This window comes from Hippocampus bargibanti, linkage group LG17 (assembly GCF_051943395.1).
Source record: "Hippocampus bargibanti isolate YZ-2025 linkage group LG17, ASM5194339v1, whole genome shotgun sequence".
Lineage (NCBI taxonomy): Eukaryota > Metazoa > Chordata > Actinopteri > Syngnathiformes > Syngnathidae > Hippocampus > Hippocampus bargibanti.
The window spans coordinates 6,014,309-6,028,071 of record NC_142750.1 but is presented as its reverse complement, the minus strand read 5'-3'; the positions used below and the strand labels follow the sequence as shown (position 1 = coordinate 6,028,071).

Below are 13,763 nucleotides of genomic sequence, written 5' to 3'. Positions count from 1 at the left end.
AACAGAGACGGAGGGGATAGAGAAAGAGAGCCAGTAACAGAGAGAAACATCCAACAGAAACGAGAGAGTCAGAGAGAAAAGAGAGAGAGAAAGAATGAGAGAGAGAGTCCGAGAGACAAAGAAAGAGACAGAGACAAAAGGAGGGAGACAAAATGAGAGAGAGAAATGACAGAGAGAGACATGGCAGAGAAAGAGAGAGAGAGAGAGAGAGAGAGAGAGAGAGAGAGAGAGAGAGAGAGAGAGAGAGAGAGAGAGAGAGAGAGAGAGAGAGAGAGAGAGAGAGAGAGAGAGAGAGAGAGAGAGAGAGAGAGAGAGAGAGAGAGAGAGAGAGTCCGAAAGAGGGAGAAAGTCAGAAAGAGAGAGCGAGCGAAAAGGCGGAGTGTGTTGAGTGTGCTGCTTCAGCTATTATCCGAGCAGCCAAAAGTTTTTCAAAGAATCTCAGTCGTGAAGGATCCGCGGCGGTGGTTGAGCTGCGGAGGACTTTTTTTCATTTTTAGCACCAATCCCACCTCTTTCTTGCGGGACTTAACGGAGGCTTCCTTCCCGGTCGACTTTATGACAAAGGAAGCATCGTGGTCACCACACTTCGGATCCTTCTTTCTCACGCCAATTTGATACCCCAAGGATGTATTTGTACTGAAAGAACGACACAAAGTGCCGGAAAGTATTTTTTTCCTGCGAAATGGAAGGGAATATTCCGTGGATTATTTTGTCTTGTTTATTGCTAACGCATCTTTCTCAAGGTAAATAACGCTTTGCACATTTGCCCGGACATGTCGAGATGTGGTCACCTGCGTTTTTTTAGACATTATGGTAAATTTTGAAGTCCTCACGTTGAATTTATTTCCGTTTTAAACAATATAGTGTGTCGTAATTCTGTGAATGCAGCGTTGTGAAGTACGACCACTTGTTTGAATGTAAATTAAGTTTTTTTTTATTTAATGCTAAACGTTTACACAATACACTAAACGTACTAAACTACGCTAAACGTGTATACAATACACGTTTAGTACTATTAAGCTAACTCGGCAATATTTTAAAAATGTAGATGCACCAAGGAAGATATATTGTATATATATATTGTATATTATAAGTTGAAATGAGTTTGAGGGATACATTAAACGACTACACACGCACACACACTCCTTTCCCAATATGTCTTAAAAAATAAACATGTTCGTATTAGAAATATTTGAAAATTGGGATAGAAACCACAAGCTGCGTGGCTAAACTCAGATAAGAAGCGCGGTGGGGGTCACACCAGTTCACCTCCCTTGTTGCAGTCTTGTCTCATTATTTGGAGATTTGCTACATGGGTTTCACATAAGTCATTTATCACATCTCCCACAGGTTTCCGATGCACAGATAAATCCAGGCCGTGTGAAAACGGAGGGACATGCATAGAGTCGCCCTCCCGATGCATGTAAGTGCAATTCATTCGATTTTGGGTCATTAAATGCACTTTTTGGGCACTGGTGTCATTTTTTTTCAGAAGACATCCCATTATCACTCAGATAAGTTCGACTTTTAAGTCAACATCCCATAAAAGTAGCGCTACATGTTGTAAAGCATGAGCATCAGCAAGCCCCCGCACGCCTCTTCTGCACCTGTTAAACGTCTCCACAGAAACTTTGGTTTTATTTGTGTCCCATTTTAAAAGCTTAGTTTAATTGAAGTGTCCTGATTTACCGCTTGCTTTGGGGCGTCTTTTGACATGGATAAGACTTTTGTTTTTCAAATCGATGAAGGAAAAGGGGGGTGGGACAGAAAAAAAGGTTTGTGTGGGGAAAAGCTGCGACAATAGTAAAGTAAAGTAGCCTAAAGGGTCTTGCCTGGGGGTCACTAGTCCTCTTTCAAGCCTCTTTTGTTGTTTTTTTTCAAGTGGGGAAATATGTTTAAGTGTCATACTGAGAAGATAAAGGTCCAAAAAGAAACTGTCTCCGCCACCTGCTTCGCTCCGAAAGGCCAACATTTTCGTGGAACGAGAAGTCAGGCGACACATGAGCAATAGTTAAGAATAATCCTCATTTTTTACCTCAGTCACCAAAACTGGACTCACCAAAGTGTCACTTGACCGCATTGCCGAGCCACATTGGCAGCAACCGCCAGCCATGTTTTATCAGTAATTTGCTTTTGGGATGTGGCCTGAGTGCCATTAAATTGGTCAATGTGTAATTTCACGTAGCCAGAAAAAAACTATGAATGAACTAAGACGTTTTTTTCCCCAATGTTGGTTTAATGAGAACAAAATAGAATGATTTAAAAAAGTGTCTCTGACATGAATTATCAAACTTGAACAGTAGTGAAACAGAGAGTTGTTGGACCAGTTGGATACTGAGGTCACTCACCACCCCCTCAACCAAGAGAAAAGAACAAAGATGTACATGAGTAGAAAAGATCCTTTCTTCTTCTAGATACCTAATCCAGGGTGTACAAAATGGACGCAGGAAAGAAAAAGCCGCAGAAACTGGTTTTAATTTGGATGTCTACCTATAAATGTGATTTCTGCTAGTCTTGATTTGTACATTCAAGACCCTTTTAGTCCAAAAGTAGTTCCAAACTTGAGATCTTTTGTTTTATCCCAAGCGCCATAGATACTATAGCGGTACATATATGGCAGCTGTCTTTGTTACTCTCCAAGATAGCGGTGTATCTAATGTCCCATGAGTCCATGATGTCACGCCCTATCAGTTTAGCGGCGGCGCATCAAAAGAAGTTTATGAGTGTTCCGACTTCCTGAACAGGTGAGTCACGAAAGGAAGCAAGGTCAGAGTCCAATTCTTTCTAACTCCTTTTTAACGACAAAACAAATGTATTCAAACTATGTATTTAAATTGTTGGACGTGAAAATAGTATCACAAATTTCAACATCAAGACCATTTTGAATTTTCAATCTGTCTTTTTATCATTACAACACCACACAGACAGAGAACTGATGTTATGATTAGCATTAGCATGCTGTTTCACATTGAATTTCACATCGGAGCTCATTGAAGTTGTGTTATGGCGCAAAAATTCTCCAATGAAAACGGAAAAGCAAATATGTGATAGTGAAAGCAAATATTTTCAGTCACACGCAGCCCAGCTTTGGTGGCGGCAACGATATGAGCGCAGGAGAGATAATTGAGCCGATTGAGTGAGTGTTGCTCGGAGATGATCCAGCTGGAGGAGATGGACTTTTAGGGAGGGGTGAAGAAGTGTTGAGGGGTTCGGCTGGAAGGAGGGGCGGGATGTGCAGCGTACAGGACAGCTGGTGGATGTTGTGATGGTAATCCGGCGAAGTCAGATCTCAACAATGAGACAGCACAGGGCCAGGTGCTGGTATTGTGTAGCATGCCGGCCCCCATGCTGTGGAGGACAAGCTTGCAGAGTAGCGAACTTGCCCGCTAGCTTGCTAGCGCTTGTTATTCTTTCAGAGTGACGACGAATACTCACTCAGTCGCCACATGTTGACATTAACCTTTGTTGGACAGCTTTGATATATGCTGGGAACTCAACAATCCCCTCAGTGGTTGTTGAGCCACCAGGTAGAGTTTCATAGACCTCACTCATATCGGCTTTGAGACGCTGTGAAAAAATACAGCTCTTGCCCCTTGGATAAAGAGCTAGCAAGCACTCAAGTTCATGTGGCAGCTTTATTTATTGACTTTATTATTTTCCAACATCAATCACAGTTCTATATGAGATGTGTATAAAATTATCCAGACAGAAAAACACTTGTCAAGCCGGTTGCGGCCCGCCCCCATGTAGAAGCGCTAGCGGGTGGCGCGTTTCATTTCCGAACGTGTTGCCTTTGGCCTCCGTTGCCGAGTTAGCACATAAATTGTAAGTGTTGTGTCGTGACCCTTAAACTACTCCCAGGCCTTTAAGGCATGATGAAAGAACACGTGTACTTTGATCGAGCGCAAACATCATGGTGCCTTGGATGCTCCTGTCTCGTAACATGTTAATAGCTTTTTAAATAATGAGCTGGTTTGTTTGCATTAAATGAGAGTATTTTGATTTTGTTGCAGTGACCTGACCAGCTCTTCCGCTGCACTACGCAGCTATGCTAGGTCACATTTTCCACTATCTGGCTAGCTGGACACAAGGAGGGGTGACTATGTCTTTGTCCACTGCAACAACTAGCTAGCGAGGCAGTGTTTTCTTTGGGCATCTTTATGGCGGATTAGAAAAGGAATGCTGGCTAAGATTGCTCCTGTCTTTCTGGAAGTTACAGGGTATTGTCCATTCACCCTGGAAGCCGATTCAGGAATGCCATCGACGGTCTCATTGAGGATTCTGATCGTTGGAATGTTTGACTTGACAATTAGCTGCGAGTCACGCCACAATGGATTGACCAACGCTTTAGCTAAACGATTTTAAAAGGATCTAACTGACCATTTTGTCTTCATCTCTTAGAGGGAGGATGATATTTGTATATAATTGCAAACAGGGAGTTGTGGTTCCCAGGCCCGGCTGGCCAGGAAGTTCTGCCTTCTGACCTTTGTGCTCCACGCATCCTGTCTAATCACAGCGGCTTACCATCAGGTTCACTCCGTGTGACAGAATCAATTACAATATCTGATTTCTAGCTTGATTTTTGTTTTCCGAGGTAAAGTTTATCCCTGGGTCTTGTATCTTGTCACTGGTATCAGGATATGGATGTGTCTAGACTGTGTTCAAGGATCAAATCCTTCTCCACTTGTCGTACACTCAGTTGTAGTTAAACAGTGATGTAGGCCTTCTGAAGTGGAAATGATCTCCTTTCTTTGTGTTGTGTTGAAAGGTCCAAGGAATTCTGGACAAGGCCTTGTCTTTTGTGGTGAAAGGGGGAAAAGTTCTGATCTGAATTTCAAAGTTTTTTGTTGTTGTAGAAATCTGGTTTCGCTTTGGTGGTTAGTGGGGAGAGCTGTGGTTGTGTCTGATGCAGAATATTTGGAAAGACCTTGGCCTTGGGATGCATGTCATGTGGTTATTGCCGCTATTTTAAAAATGTCAGCGAACTGACTGCCTCCAAAAAGCTCTCAATGCTTGGGGCGAACTCCACCGAGTGTTGCTGCAATCGATTGTAATTGAATGTCATCCGCGGAGTCAAAATTCAAACAACTGATATTTGCCGGCTCGTGTTCCCATGTCGAAAATCTCAATAGGTTGTGCGTCCCGCGTCAAAATTTGTTGAAACAAACTGCGATAGGCCACTTTCAAAAACCGAGCGGTCGTGTATCGCGAGCTTCCTGCACATACAGCGGCCGTTCCTCCCAAGTGCTCAAACCGTCCTGACAAAAGCCTTCGTTCCCAGCGCCCCCTTTTCTGCACGTCCCTCTCTCCATGGGATACTGTTGCCAGGAGACGACCTAGGCCTGTTGGTCCATGGAAGCCCAGACCTGAAAGACTAGCTGCTTGGTTCACTGCTCTCCCCCACCCCCCACCTCCTACCACCCTTGCCTCCCTCCTCCTTCCAACCTGATTATACAAAGGACTTCTGACTACTTTAGCGCTTTTATTTGGGGTCCGCAAAATACTCCCTACCATCCCCCTTGCTCCAATGTAGCTGTTTGCTGAGAAAGGGCTGCTGGAAGGAGGGGGATATGTGGATAAGCTAAAGTTGGCAATGTCGTGTCACGATGGTCTTTCATGGGAGAATAAATGTAGCTCCCACTTGCACCAAAGAATAATTCAGAGTTGAGTTTCGACTCAATCTCAAAAGTGAGAAGATGCCAACGGCTTTCTTTTCTCCAGGAAATGACCTCAGAGATGGCCAGCCGCTTTCATCCATGTTTTGTGGTGCTTGACTGCAAAGTAAGGTCTTTGTTCACAGGTGAGTCGCCCTCTGACCCGATGGCGGCGTATCTGCTATTGTATAGGAGAGCGGGGCTCAGGTTACCCCTGCTTCAATGAACCAGAGAGCAGGAAACCCGGCATTGGGTTCCAACAGTGATAGTGCCTGCCCCCATAAATCAAACATCCATCGCCGCAGAGATATTCCAAATGAAACTTCTCTCTTCTTCCTTTGTTAAAATGCTTTCTTCTTCTTTCCCCTTGCAATTCCCCATTTGGATGTCGTCCTTTGCGGGTTCATGCTACTGCGCTTAGCGTAAGTTTTTCTCCTCTTTTGTCTTCAGGCATGCCGTTGTTTGCATGATGCATTGCAGTGGTGCCTTTGCGTGAACAGATTGCCGAAAAAGAACAGTTAATGCATGTAGTTCTTTCAGGCCCTGTGTCTCTTGAGTCCTGTGAAGTGTTTTTTTCTGTGTGAGTGTGTGTATGTGTGTGTCCGTCCCGTGAACAAAGCAGTTGTTATTTTGTCTCAGAGAATACCAGAGACTTAGTGGGTGCAACGACAGATGTGGACAGATGCACGGTGCCGGGGAACTGCAGCTGGCAAAATCCCTCATGTTTTCACACAGTGGAAATTAGCCACCCCGACCGTCCGTGCACCACGCCACTCAAAAGCTTCTTCGTCCTCGTCATCTGGCGTACTCTTCCTCAAAGGTCAGAAGTCAACACCCGAGGGTCTGGTGCGTAACAGTAGCCGGCACCTGCCGTTGGTAGGCGTCTACAAAAGCCAAAGTGGAAGCCGAAGCACGCTTGCCGACCTTCCCAGAAGTTGTGGAATCCTTGGAGTCTGATAAGGGGTTGTTTAGGTGTCACATGACATTATCAGTAGAGTTTGTGTCTTACGGGAGAGGCACGCCGACCATGAGTCAAACCTAGATGAAAAAATGTGTGTTTCGACGGGCAAACTGAAAAAAAGACAAACAAAACGGGATTCAACCTTCTGTGTTGTACATTTGGGTTATCTTCGCTTCTGGTAACAGGCCCTCACCCCCAGTCGCCTTCTATATGCCACATTTTTTTTTGTCCTGATCCCCGAGATTCCAGACATAGTTAATTTGCCTCTAAATAAACCCAGCCAAACCATGACAAATAACCATGGGTGCTGAGGGGTGGGTGGCGGGTGATTGGTTGAGTGTCAGGCTTGCTCTTTCGTCTGTACCGTTACCAAGACGACGGCAATCCTGCGTTTCGGAGCGAGTGTTGTGTTTTCAGAGAAGCAGACAAGGGATTACAGGAAATATGACATGGCATTCCCTCTGGACAAGACCCCCCCCCCCCCCATCCACCCAACGCACACTCACCCACTTCTTCGTCCACCAGTTGCAGCGTCCGGAGACATTCTCCCCCTATAGCCTAGCCCCACCCATCGCCCTGTAGCCTGAGGTGCATTATCATCACAATCAGACGGGGGACCTCTGACTTTTAACCTCTCAGCAGTGAGGGGGGAGGGGACAAGCTGGCGTTTTTGTTAAGGGTAGGGGGTAGTAGTAGCCAGCCAACTCCAGATTCCAATCTCACAGCCTGTGCACTGGTTTTCAACTGTAAATTGTTGGAATGTTTGATACAGCTTTTTTTCGATCAATACCAGTATTCACTCAACGATTACTCAACAAAACTGAGGACCAATCACACTTGCGCTTTGGCTGAATCTAATACAATGATGAAAAAAATATTTTCTGATGCGGTTGATGATTTATTGATGTGTTCAACGGCAGTAGTGTACTAGCAAACTCTGCCATGGAGGACTTATTCTATGTCAGATTTTGTTCATCTTTAGTATCGGTGTCAGATATCCGCAGACTCCACGAGTACCTGGGTCATTGGCTCCACCGACACTGATATCAATACTCTCGCACCCCGATGAAATTGGACAACGTTGGTTGTCTTGGTGCGTCATTTTTAAAATTTCAACGTTGAGAGTATAGTGGTTCACATCGATGACTTTCAAGCGGTCCCCTTCGACTCAGAACCTCAATTACAACAACCTGTAATTGTCCGGCCATCAATCTTGATTTGCTATCAATCTCGATTTGCCATCCGCTATATTGGTCTCTGCCATTGGACTGCACTTTCCTCTCATTTCTTGTGCCGGAACCTATAGCTTCGCTTTATGCTATTGTCTTTCTTACACCGCAATGCCACTCAAACCAAACCAGATCAAAATAGTCACACTCTAGAAAGGCTAGCCTACTTCCAACAAGCACCGCAAACAAAAAAAAAGTTTGTTTTGTAAAGGAGCGCGCAGTAAATTGAGTGAAATGACGCCTGGACAAAAGAGAACAGAGGGAAATCCATTGTTGCTTATGCCCTGGGGTTCTTCTCTCGTGAAAGACAATCCACAGGCTCGGGGGTGAACCAAAAATCCAGCCCGTCACTGCTCTGTCATCAGCATCAAACGGCCTGTTTGAAGAAGGCGCTTGTCCCGAGCCGGAGGTTCCCCTCTCGGTGTCGGGTGTCTAACTCAAACGAACCTCCCCGGTTAGCACAAACCTAGTCTGAACTTTCAACGGCCCATAGAGAGCAATCATATACTCTTGTTTCTATGTTGAGATGTTTAGGTTAAAGGCAAAAGCAAACAAGTGTCTCTTGGATGTGGACAGTCTTGTCTCCTCCAAATGTCACAGCTGCTTTTTCCTTTTTGCTCAACACATGCCGAGTTTTTCACATGTCGGCACTGGGGTGGAATCATTTTTGGCTTCCTGTCAACCAACGCTTGGGTGTGTTCATATATTCTTTCGAGCCGACTTGCGGAAAAAGCCGTAACGGTGGCGGAATGTTAGCTGACGCTGGAAAAAAAGGGGTCTCTCCAGCTGGAGAGGACGCAAATTGTGGCGTTTGGTAAATCCCGACCTTCAGGATATGGCCTGGCTCCGTTTGTGAGTTCATCACTCATTCCCTAAAACCACATTGTACTTTTGAAGGAACCGTCCGCTAATAGGAAATAATTCCAGGGCGTAGACGCCAACCTCACACCACAATGTGACTCAGGAAGGAGGTGTCATGGGTTCTGAAATCCCAGATGTGGTATATTAATGAAGCAAATGGGTACCGGCTGGATTTGAAGCTTCGCGAACCGGCTGCATTTGAAGTTTTGCTTCGTTGTTTGTTTTGACGATTTGCTCAACGATGTCACTCTGAAGTGTGAATCCTTTTGTCCAGATGCCGTCCAGGATTCATCGGTCCGCTCTGTCAGCATCATGATCCCTGCCACCGATCGCCATGTCTTAACGGGGCCGCTTGTAAGAGCCAAGTGGTCAACGGTATCCCGCAGTACAACTGCGTGTGCCAGAGGGGATTCAGAGGTATGCCACGTTACATTTGACAATTCAGAAAGATCAACTCGAACCCGAATGACCACATCTTCAATTTTCAGGCCATGATTGCTCGCTCATCGACGCCTGCGCCACGAGTCCTTGTGCCAATGGCGGCCGCTGTGCCAACTGGAACAATCACTACAACTGCTCCTGCCCGCCTGGCTTCCAGGGAAAAAATTGCCGCAGTGACGTGGACGAGTGCCGCAAACCCGGCGCTTGCCTTAACGCTGGGCTTTGTATCAACACCCACGGATCATTCCGCTGCCAGTGCCCGCCCGGGTACAGTGGGCGTACGTGTGAGGTGTCCACCCAGCCATGCGCCCCTTCGCAGTGCCTCAACGGAGGGACCTGTCGCCAGACCAGCGATCATTCCTATGAATGTGCATGCCTGCCAGGTAGGGTAAAAATCGACACGTTGGTATGGTATGCAGATACATCTCAAGATCTTTATTTCATGATTTCTCTTTTAAAATTATCCCCAAAAAATTAGTGCAGCGTGACGATTAAGAATACCTTTCAGTTAGCAGTGCATGAAACCCCAAAATTCCCCAAGCCCCAAAAATTATAATTCTCCATGAAAAACATTCAGAAATAATTTGGGGGTATAAAAAGTAAGGAGGAATTGCCCTCTCATCTTTTCATTTTATGATTTTTTTCATCCATGCATTGTCCGAGTCGCTTATCCTCACAAGGGTCGCGACGGGTGCTAGAGCTTATCTCAGCAGGAGGCTGGGGACATCCTGAACTGGATGCCAGTCAATCGCAGGGCACACAGAGACAAACAACCACCTGCGCTCAAACGCGCACGAGGAAAAATTTTGAGTCTTCAATCAGCCTGCCATGTGTATTTTTGGAATGTGGAAGGAAACCGGAGTACCTGGAGAAAACCCGCACAGTCCTGGTGAAAACATGCAAATTAAACTGCCTTGTTGACGCGCTAACCACCGGGTTGCCCCTTAAGTTTTCTAAATTCTTTTCATTTATTGTTTTTATTTTTTTTTAACTCATTCACTGCCAAATGTGCAAAAATGTGTCCACTCCAGTGCTTTAGGTTTTTGTCATTGTCACTTGAATTCCAGGACCCACAGAATATTGAGTTTTAGGACTACATAAACATTTAATACAGTGTTAGAAACCTTAGACTCTCCTCTTTCAAGAGTTAATTCCTAAATTATATGGGTCTGGAGTTATATGAGGTTGAATGAAAGCAGCTGTCCAAAATGCAATGCAATACATACATTTTGGTTTCTACAGCTGAAGCTGGAACAAAGCGCTAACATGGAAAAATGGGAAATGCTTCCCTCTCGTGGAAGAGAAAACATATTTCCAGAGGTCTGACCAGTGCTTTATAGGCACCCAAGCATGAAACAAAAGAACAAAATCCAAACTAATTCAGGAATCTCTCTGTGTCACATTTTCCATTCCCGAATAAATTTGTGAATGGCAGTGAATGAGTTCAATTGAGATGTACCTACACGTTTTAATCTTACTTGGATCCGTATATTTTCTTAAGTGTAACAAATGGGTGGGAACCGTGCATGTGTGTTTACGCTGGTATGGTGTCACCTGATGTAGCTGAGCCCATGGTTGCTATCCCGCCTACACAAAGGCAAACCCAATTTTCAGCAGGCCCACTGGAGCTGTCCCACGTGGGAAAGCCTCGACGTTGCACACATGCAAGCTATCACTATCACGGAATGGAGGCCCACTGTTTTCCCAAGACGGAAGATTTTTTTTCCCAGGACTGATGACGTCATTCCGAGCATCCCTGCCGGGATTGACTTCTACATCACAGGTCGGCTTCCCGCCTGCTATTTATAGCCCCCGATGAGAAACGGGGCGGAGGCGGTGAGAAGTCGAAGGAGGCCGTCCGCCCACGCTCCTCCACCACCACTATGTCCACAACTGAAGGAATTTACTTTATGGACCTCATGGCTTGCCACTCGGGAGCTGACAGGAAATGTCTCTTGCCAGAAAGGAAGTCATTGAAACCCGCAAGATTATAAAACAAGCAAAGGCAGTGGGGAGCGCAGGCCGTCATAGGCTGTTGCCGGCGTCGTGTGGGAACTGTCATGAGTGGATGTAAACAGTCGGACACCCCTCTCAACCTTTTAACTGCCTCGTGCCGCCCGTAGTGTGGGAAATGTGACTTGCGGCGATTAGTTCAAGTGATGATGTTACAAACGGGGGTGGCGATTTTCTGTGTTGGCTTGACATAACCCTTTTCTCTCCTTTTCAGGCTTCGAGGGACACAACTGTGAGAATAACGTGGATGACTGCCCGGGCCACAAATGTATGAATGGTGGCATATGCGTGGATGGAGTCAACACCTACAATTGCCAATGTCCACCCGAATGGACAGGTACAAAACATTGGATTTCAAGAAAGCTGGACATGTCACCTAATGACACGCAATCACCTCGCCACAACAGGCCAGTACTGCGCTGAGGACGTGAACGAGTGTCTCATGCAACCAAACGCCTGCCACAACGGGGGAACGTGCTTCAACATCATCGGGGGCCACACGTGCGTCTGCGTCAACGGTTGGACAGGCGATGACTGTAGCGAGAATATCGACGACTGCGCCATCGCCGTTTGTTTCAACGGAGCCACCTGCCATGACCGAGTCGCTTCATTCTTTTGCGAGTGCCCGGTCGGAAAGACGGGTAAGCAAATGCATCATAGGGTGACCCGAATGTAAACCTTTGGGCATATAGGCCCTGTAATTTTTCAGATGGGATAAAACGTATATTGAGATATGTGCCAATTGGCCCTTGAATTATTTATTTAAATAATTAATTAGTGTTTCTTTAATTAATTAACTCATTCGGTGCCATACATGTGCACTAATGTGTCCACTCCACTGCCAGTGTTTTTGTCATTGTCACTGTTTTGGGACTACATAAACATTCAATGCAGCAAAAGAAACCTGAGACTCTCTTCTTTCATCAGAAAAAAAAGAGTTCATTCCTAAATTATATGGTTCTGGAGTTATATGAGCTTGAAATTAGTGCGGCTGTCCAAAATACAATTCAATACATACATATTGGTTTATACAGTATAGCACTTTAACAACAGCTGAAGCTGGAACAAAGTGCTAACGTGGAAAAAAGTGAAATGCTGCCCCCTTGTGGAAAAGAAAAAAAAACATTTCCAGATGCCATGGCCAATGCTTTATCGGCACCCAAGCATGAAAAAACAAAACCCCCAAAAAATTGGGAATGGCGCTCTACGTCATATTTTCAATTCCCGAATAAATTTGTGAATGGCAGTGAATGACTTAATATTAATCAATTAATTATTCATTTTTTTTATTAACTTTTGATGGTAAGCTATGCTCATTTTACAATAATCAGCAATTTGTCAGATAGTGAATGCTTCTTCCCACAAAAAAATCGTCTTTAAGTTATTTATTGCAGTTGAAGTTTATTGTCAAACTCAACATCAAACAACGAGAATTTGTCATTGTGTATATTTCATTGGGCATTATTTCATCTAGGTTTACTGTGCCACCTTGAGGACGCTTGTGTAAGCAACCCCTGCAATGAAGGAGCCGTGTGCGACACCAATCCCCTCAACGGTCGAGCCATTTGCACCTGCCCTGCCGGCTTTGTGGGAGGAGCTTGTAACCAAGACATGGACGAATGCTCCATTGGTATGCCGGCGAGTTGTTTTGTTGTCAATGAACTGTTGCTTATTGTCCCACGCCGTCTCTCCTGTTGCATGAAATTGCCATTTAACCTTCGCAGGTGCAAACCCATGCGAGCACTTCGGCAAATGCGTCAACACCGAGGGCTCGTTCCAATGTCAATGCGGCCGAGGATACGCCGGCCCGCGTTGCGAGATCGACATCAACGAATGCTTGTCCATGCCTTGTCAGAATGACGCCACTTGCCTCGACCGCATCGGAGAGTTCACTTGCATCTGCATGCCAGGTATCAATGATTTGTTCCATTGCCATAGCGAATGCCAGATTGGGCTATTATGTAATAGATTGCCATTGCTGTCCCCCGGGGCAAGGGAGGCACTTGCCTGCTCTCAGCGCACTGTACAACCAGACAGAAGAGGGTATTAGTGCAGACAAAGTGAGGGTTTGGACTCTGGGTGACAAAACCAGAGTGAAACTCTCACGCACAGTCCGACATGCATCCCGGGGTTTTGGGGACTATACAAATTAGAGCTGGGAGTGGGCTCTATAGGACTGGATGTGAGAGAGGCCGAGCAGTTAGGGGGAGCGCTGCGCCCTGAATGGTAATGAGTTGTAGAGTGGTGGGAATGGAGCGGAACAATAGGGCCCCTCTGTGCTCCACTTTGCACCCTCATACACACAGAGAGGGAAAGAAGGCCTTTTCCCAGACCCCCCCCCCTTTACGCCCCTCATACCCTCACATTTTTATTTATTTTTTGCTTTCCAGAGACAGGCCCTTCCTCCTCACCCTCCTCATCATCAGGCGGCCTGGCAAAGCTCAGGTGGAGCCGCTGATTAATTCGGATTTCCACGCTAGCCGCTCCGCAGGCTTCCACAGTCGGCTTCACCTCAATGGAGGGAGCCCTTTGTCGGGTTGCTAACAGCAAACGGATAATGTACATTTGGCAAATGAGACACTGACCCCGGGGTGTGGCGATGCT

At 45.8% G+C, this 13,763-nt stretch overlaps 1 protein-coding gene across 1 annotated transcript in view; it reads left to right on the top strand.

The window, feature by feature from the left end:
• Positions 1-431: 431 nt before the first annotated feature.
• Positions 432-13,763, top strand: part of notch3 (notch receptor 3) — a 33,976-nt gene continuing 20,644 nt past the window's right edge. Inside the window, exons 1-8 of the mRNA XM_089018174.1 lie at positions 432-743; positions 1,351-1,423; positions 8,980-9,122; positions 9,194-9,529; positions 11,374-11,496; positions 11,567-11,800; positions 12,634-12,789; positions 12,884-13,069. Coding sequence (XP_088874300.1) covers positions 683-743; positions 1,351-1,423; positions 8,980-9,122; positions 9,194-9,529; positions 11,374-11,496; positions 11,567-11,800; positions 12,634-12,789; positions 12,884-13,069 — 1,312 coding nt within the window. The 5' untranslated portion in view covers positions 432-682. The remainder of the gene's footprint in view (positions 744-1,350; positions 1,424-8,979; positions 9,123-9,193; positions 9,530-11,373; positions 11,497-11,566; positions 11,801-12,633; positions 12,790-12,883; positions 13,070-13,763) is intronic.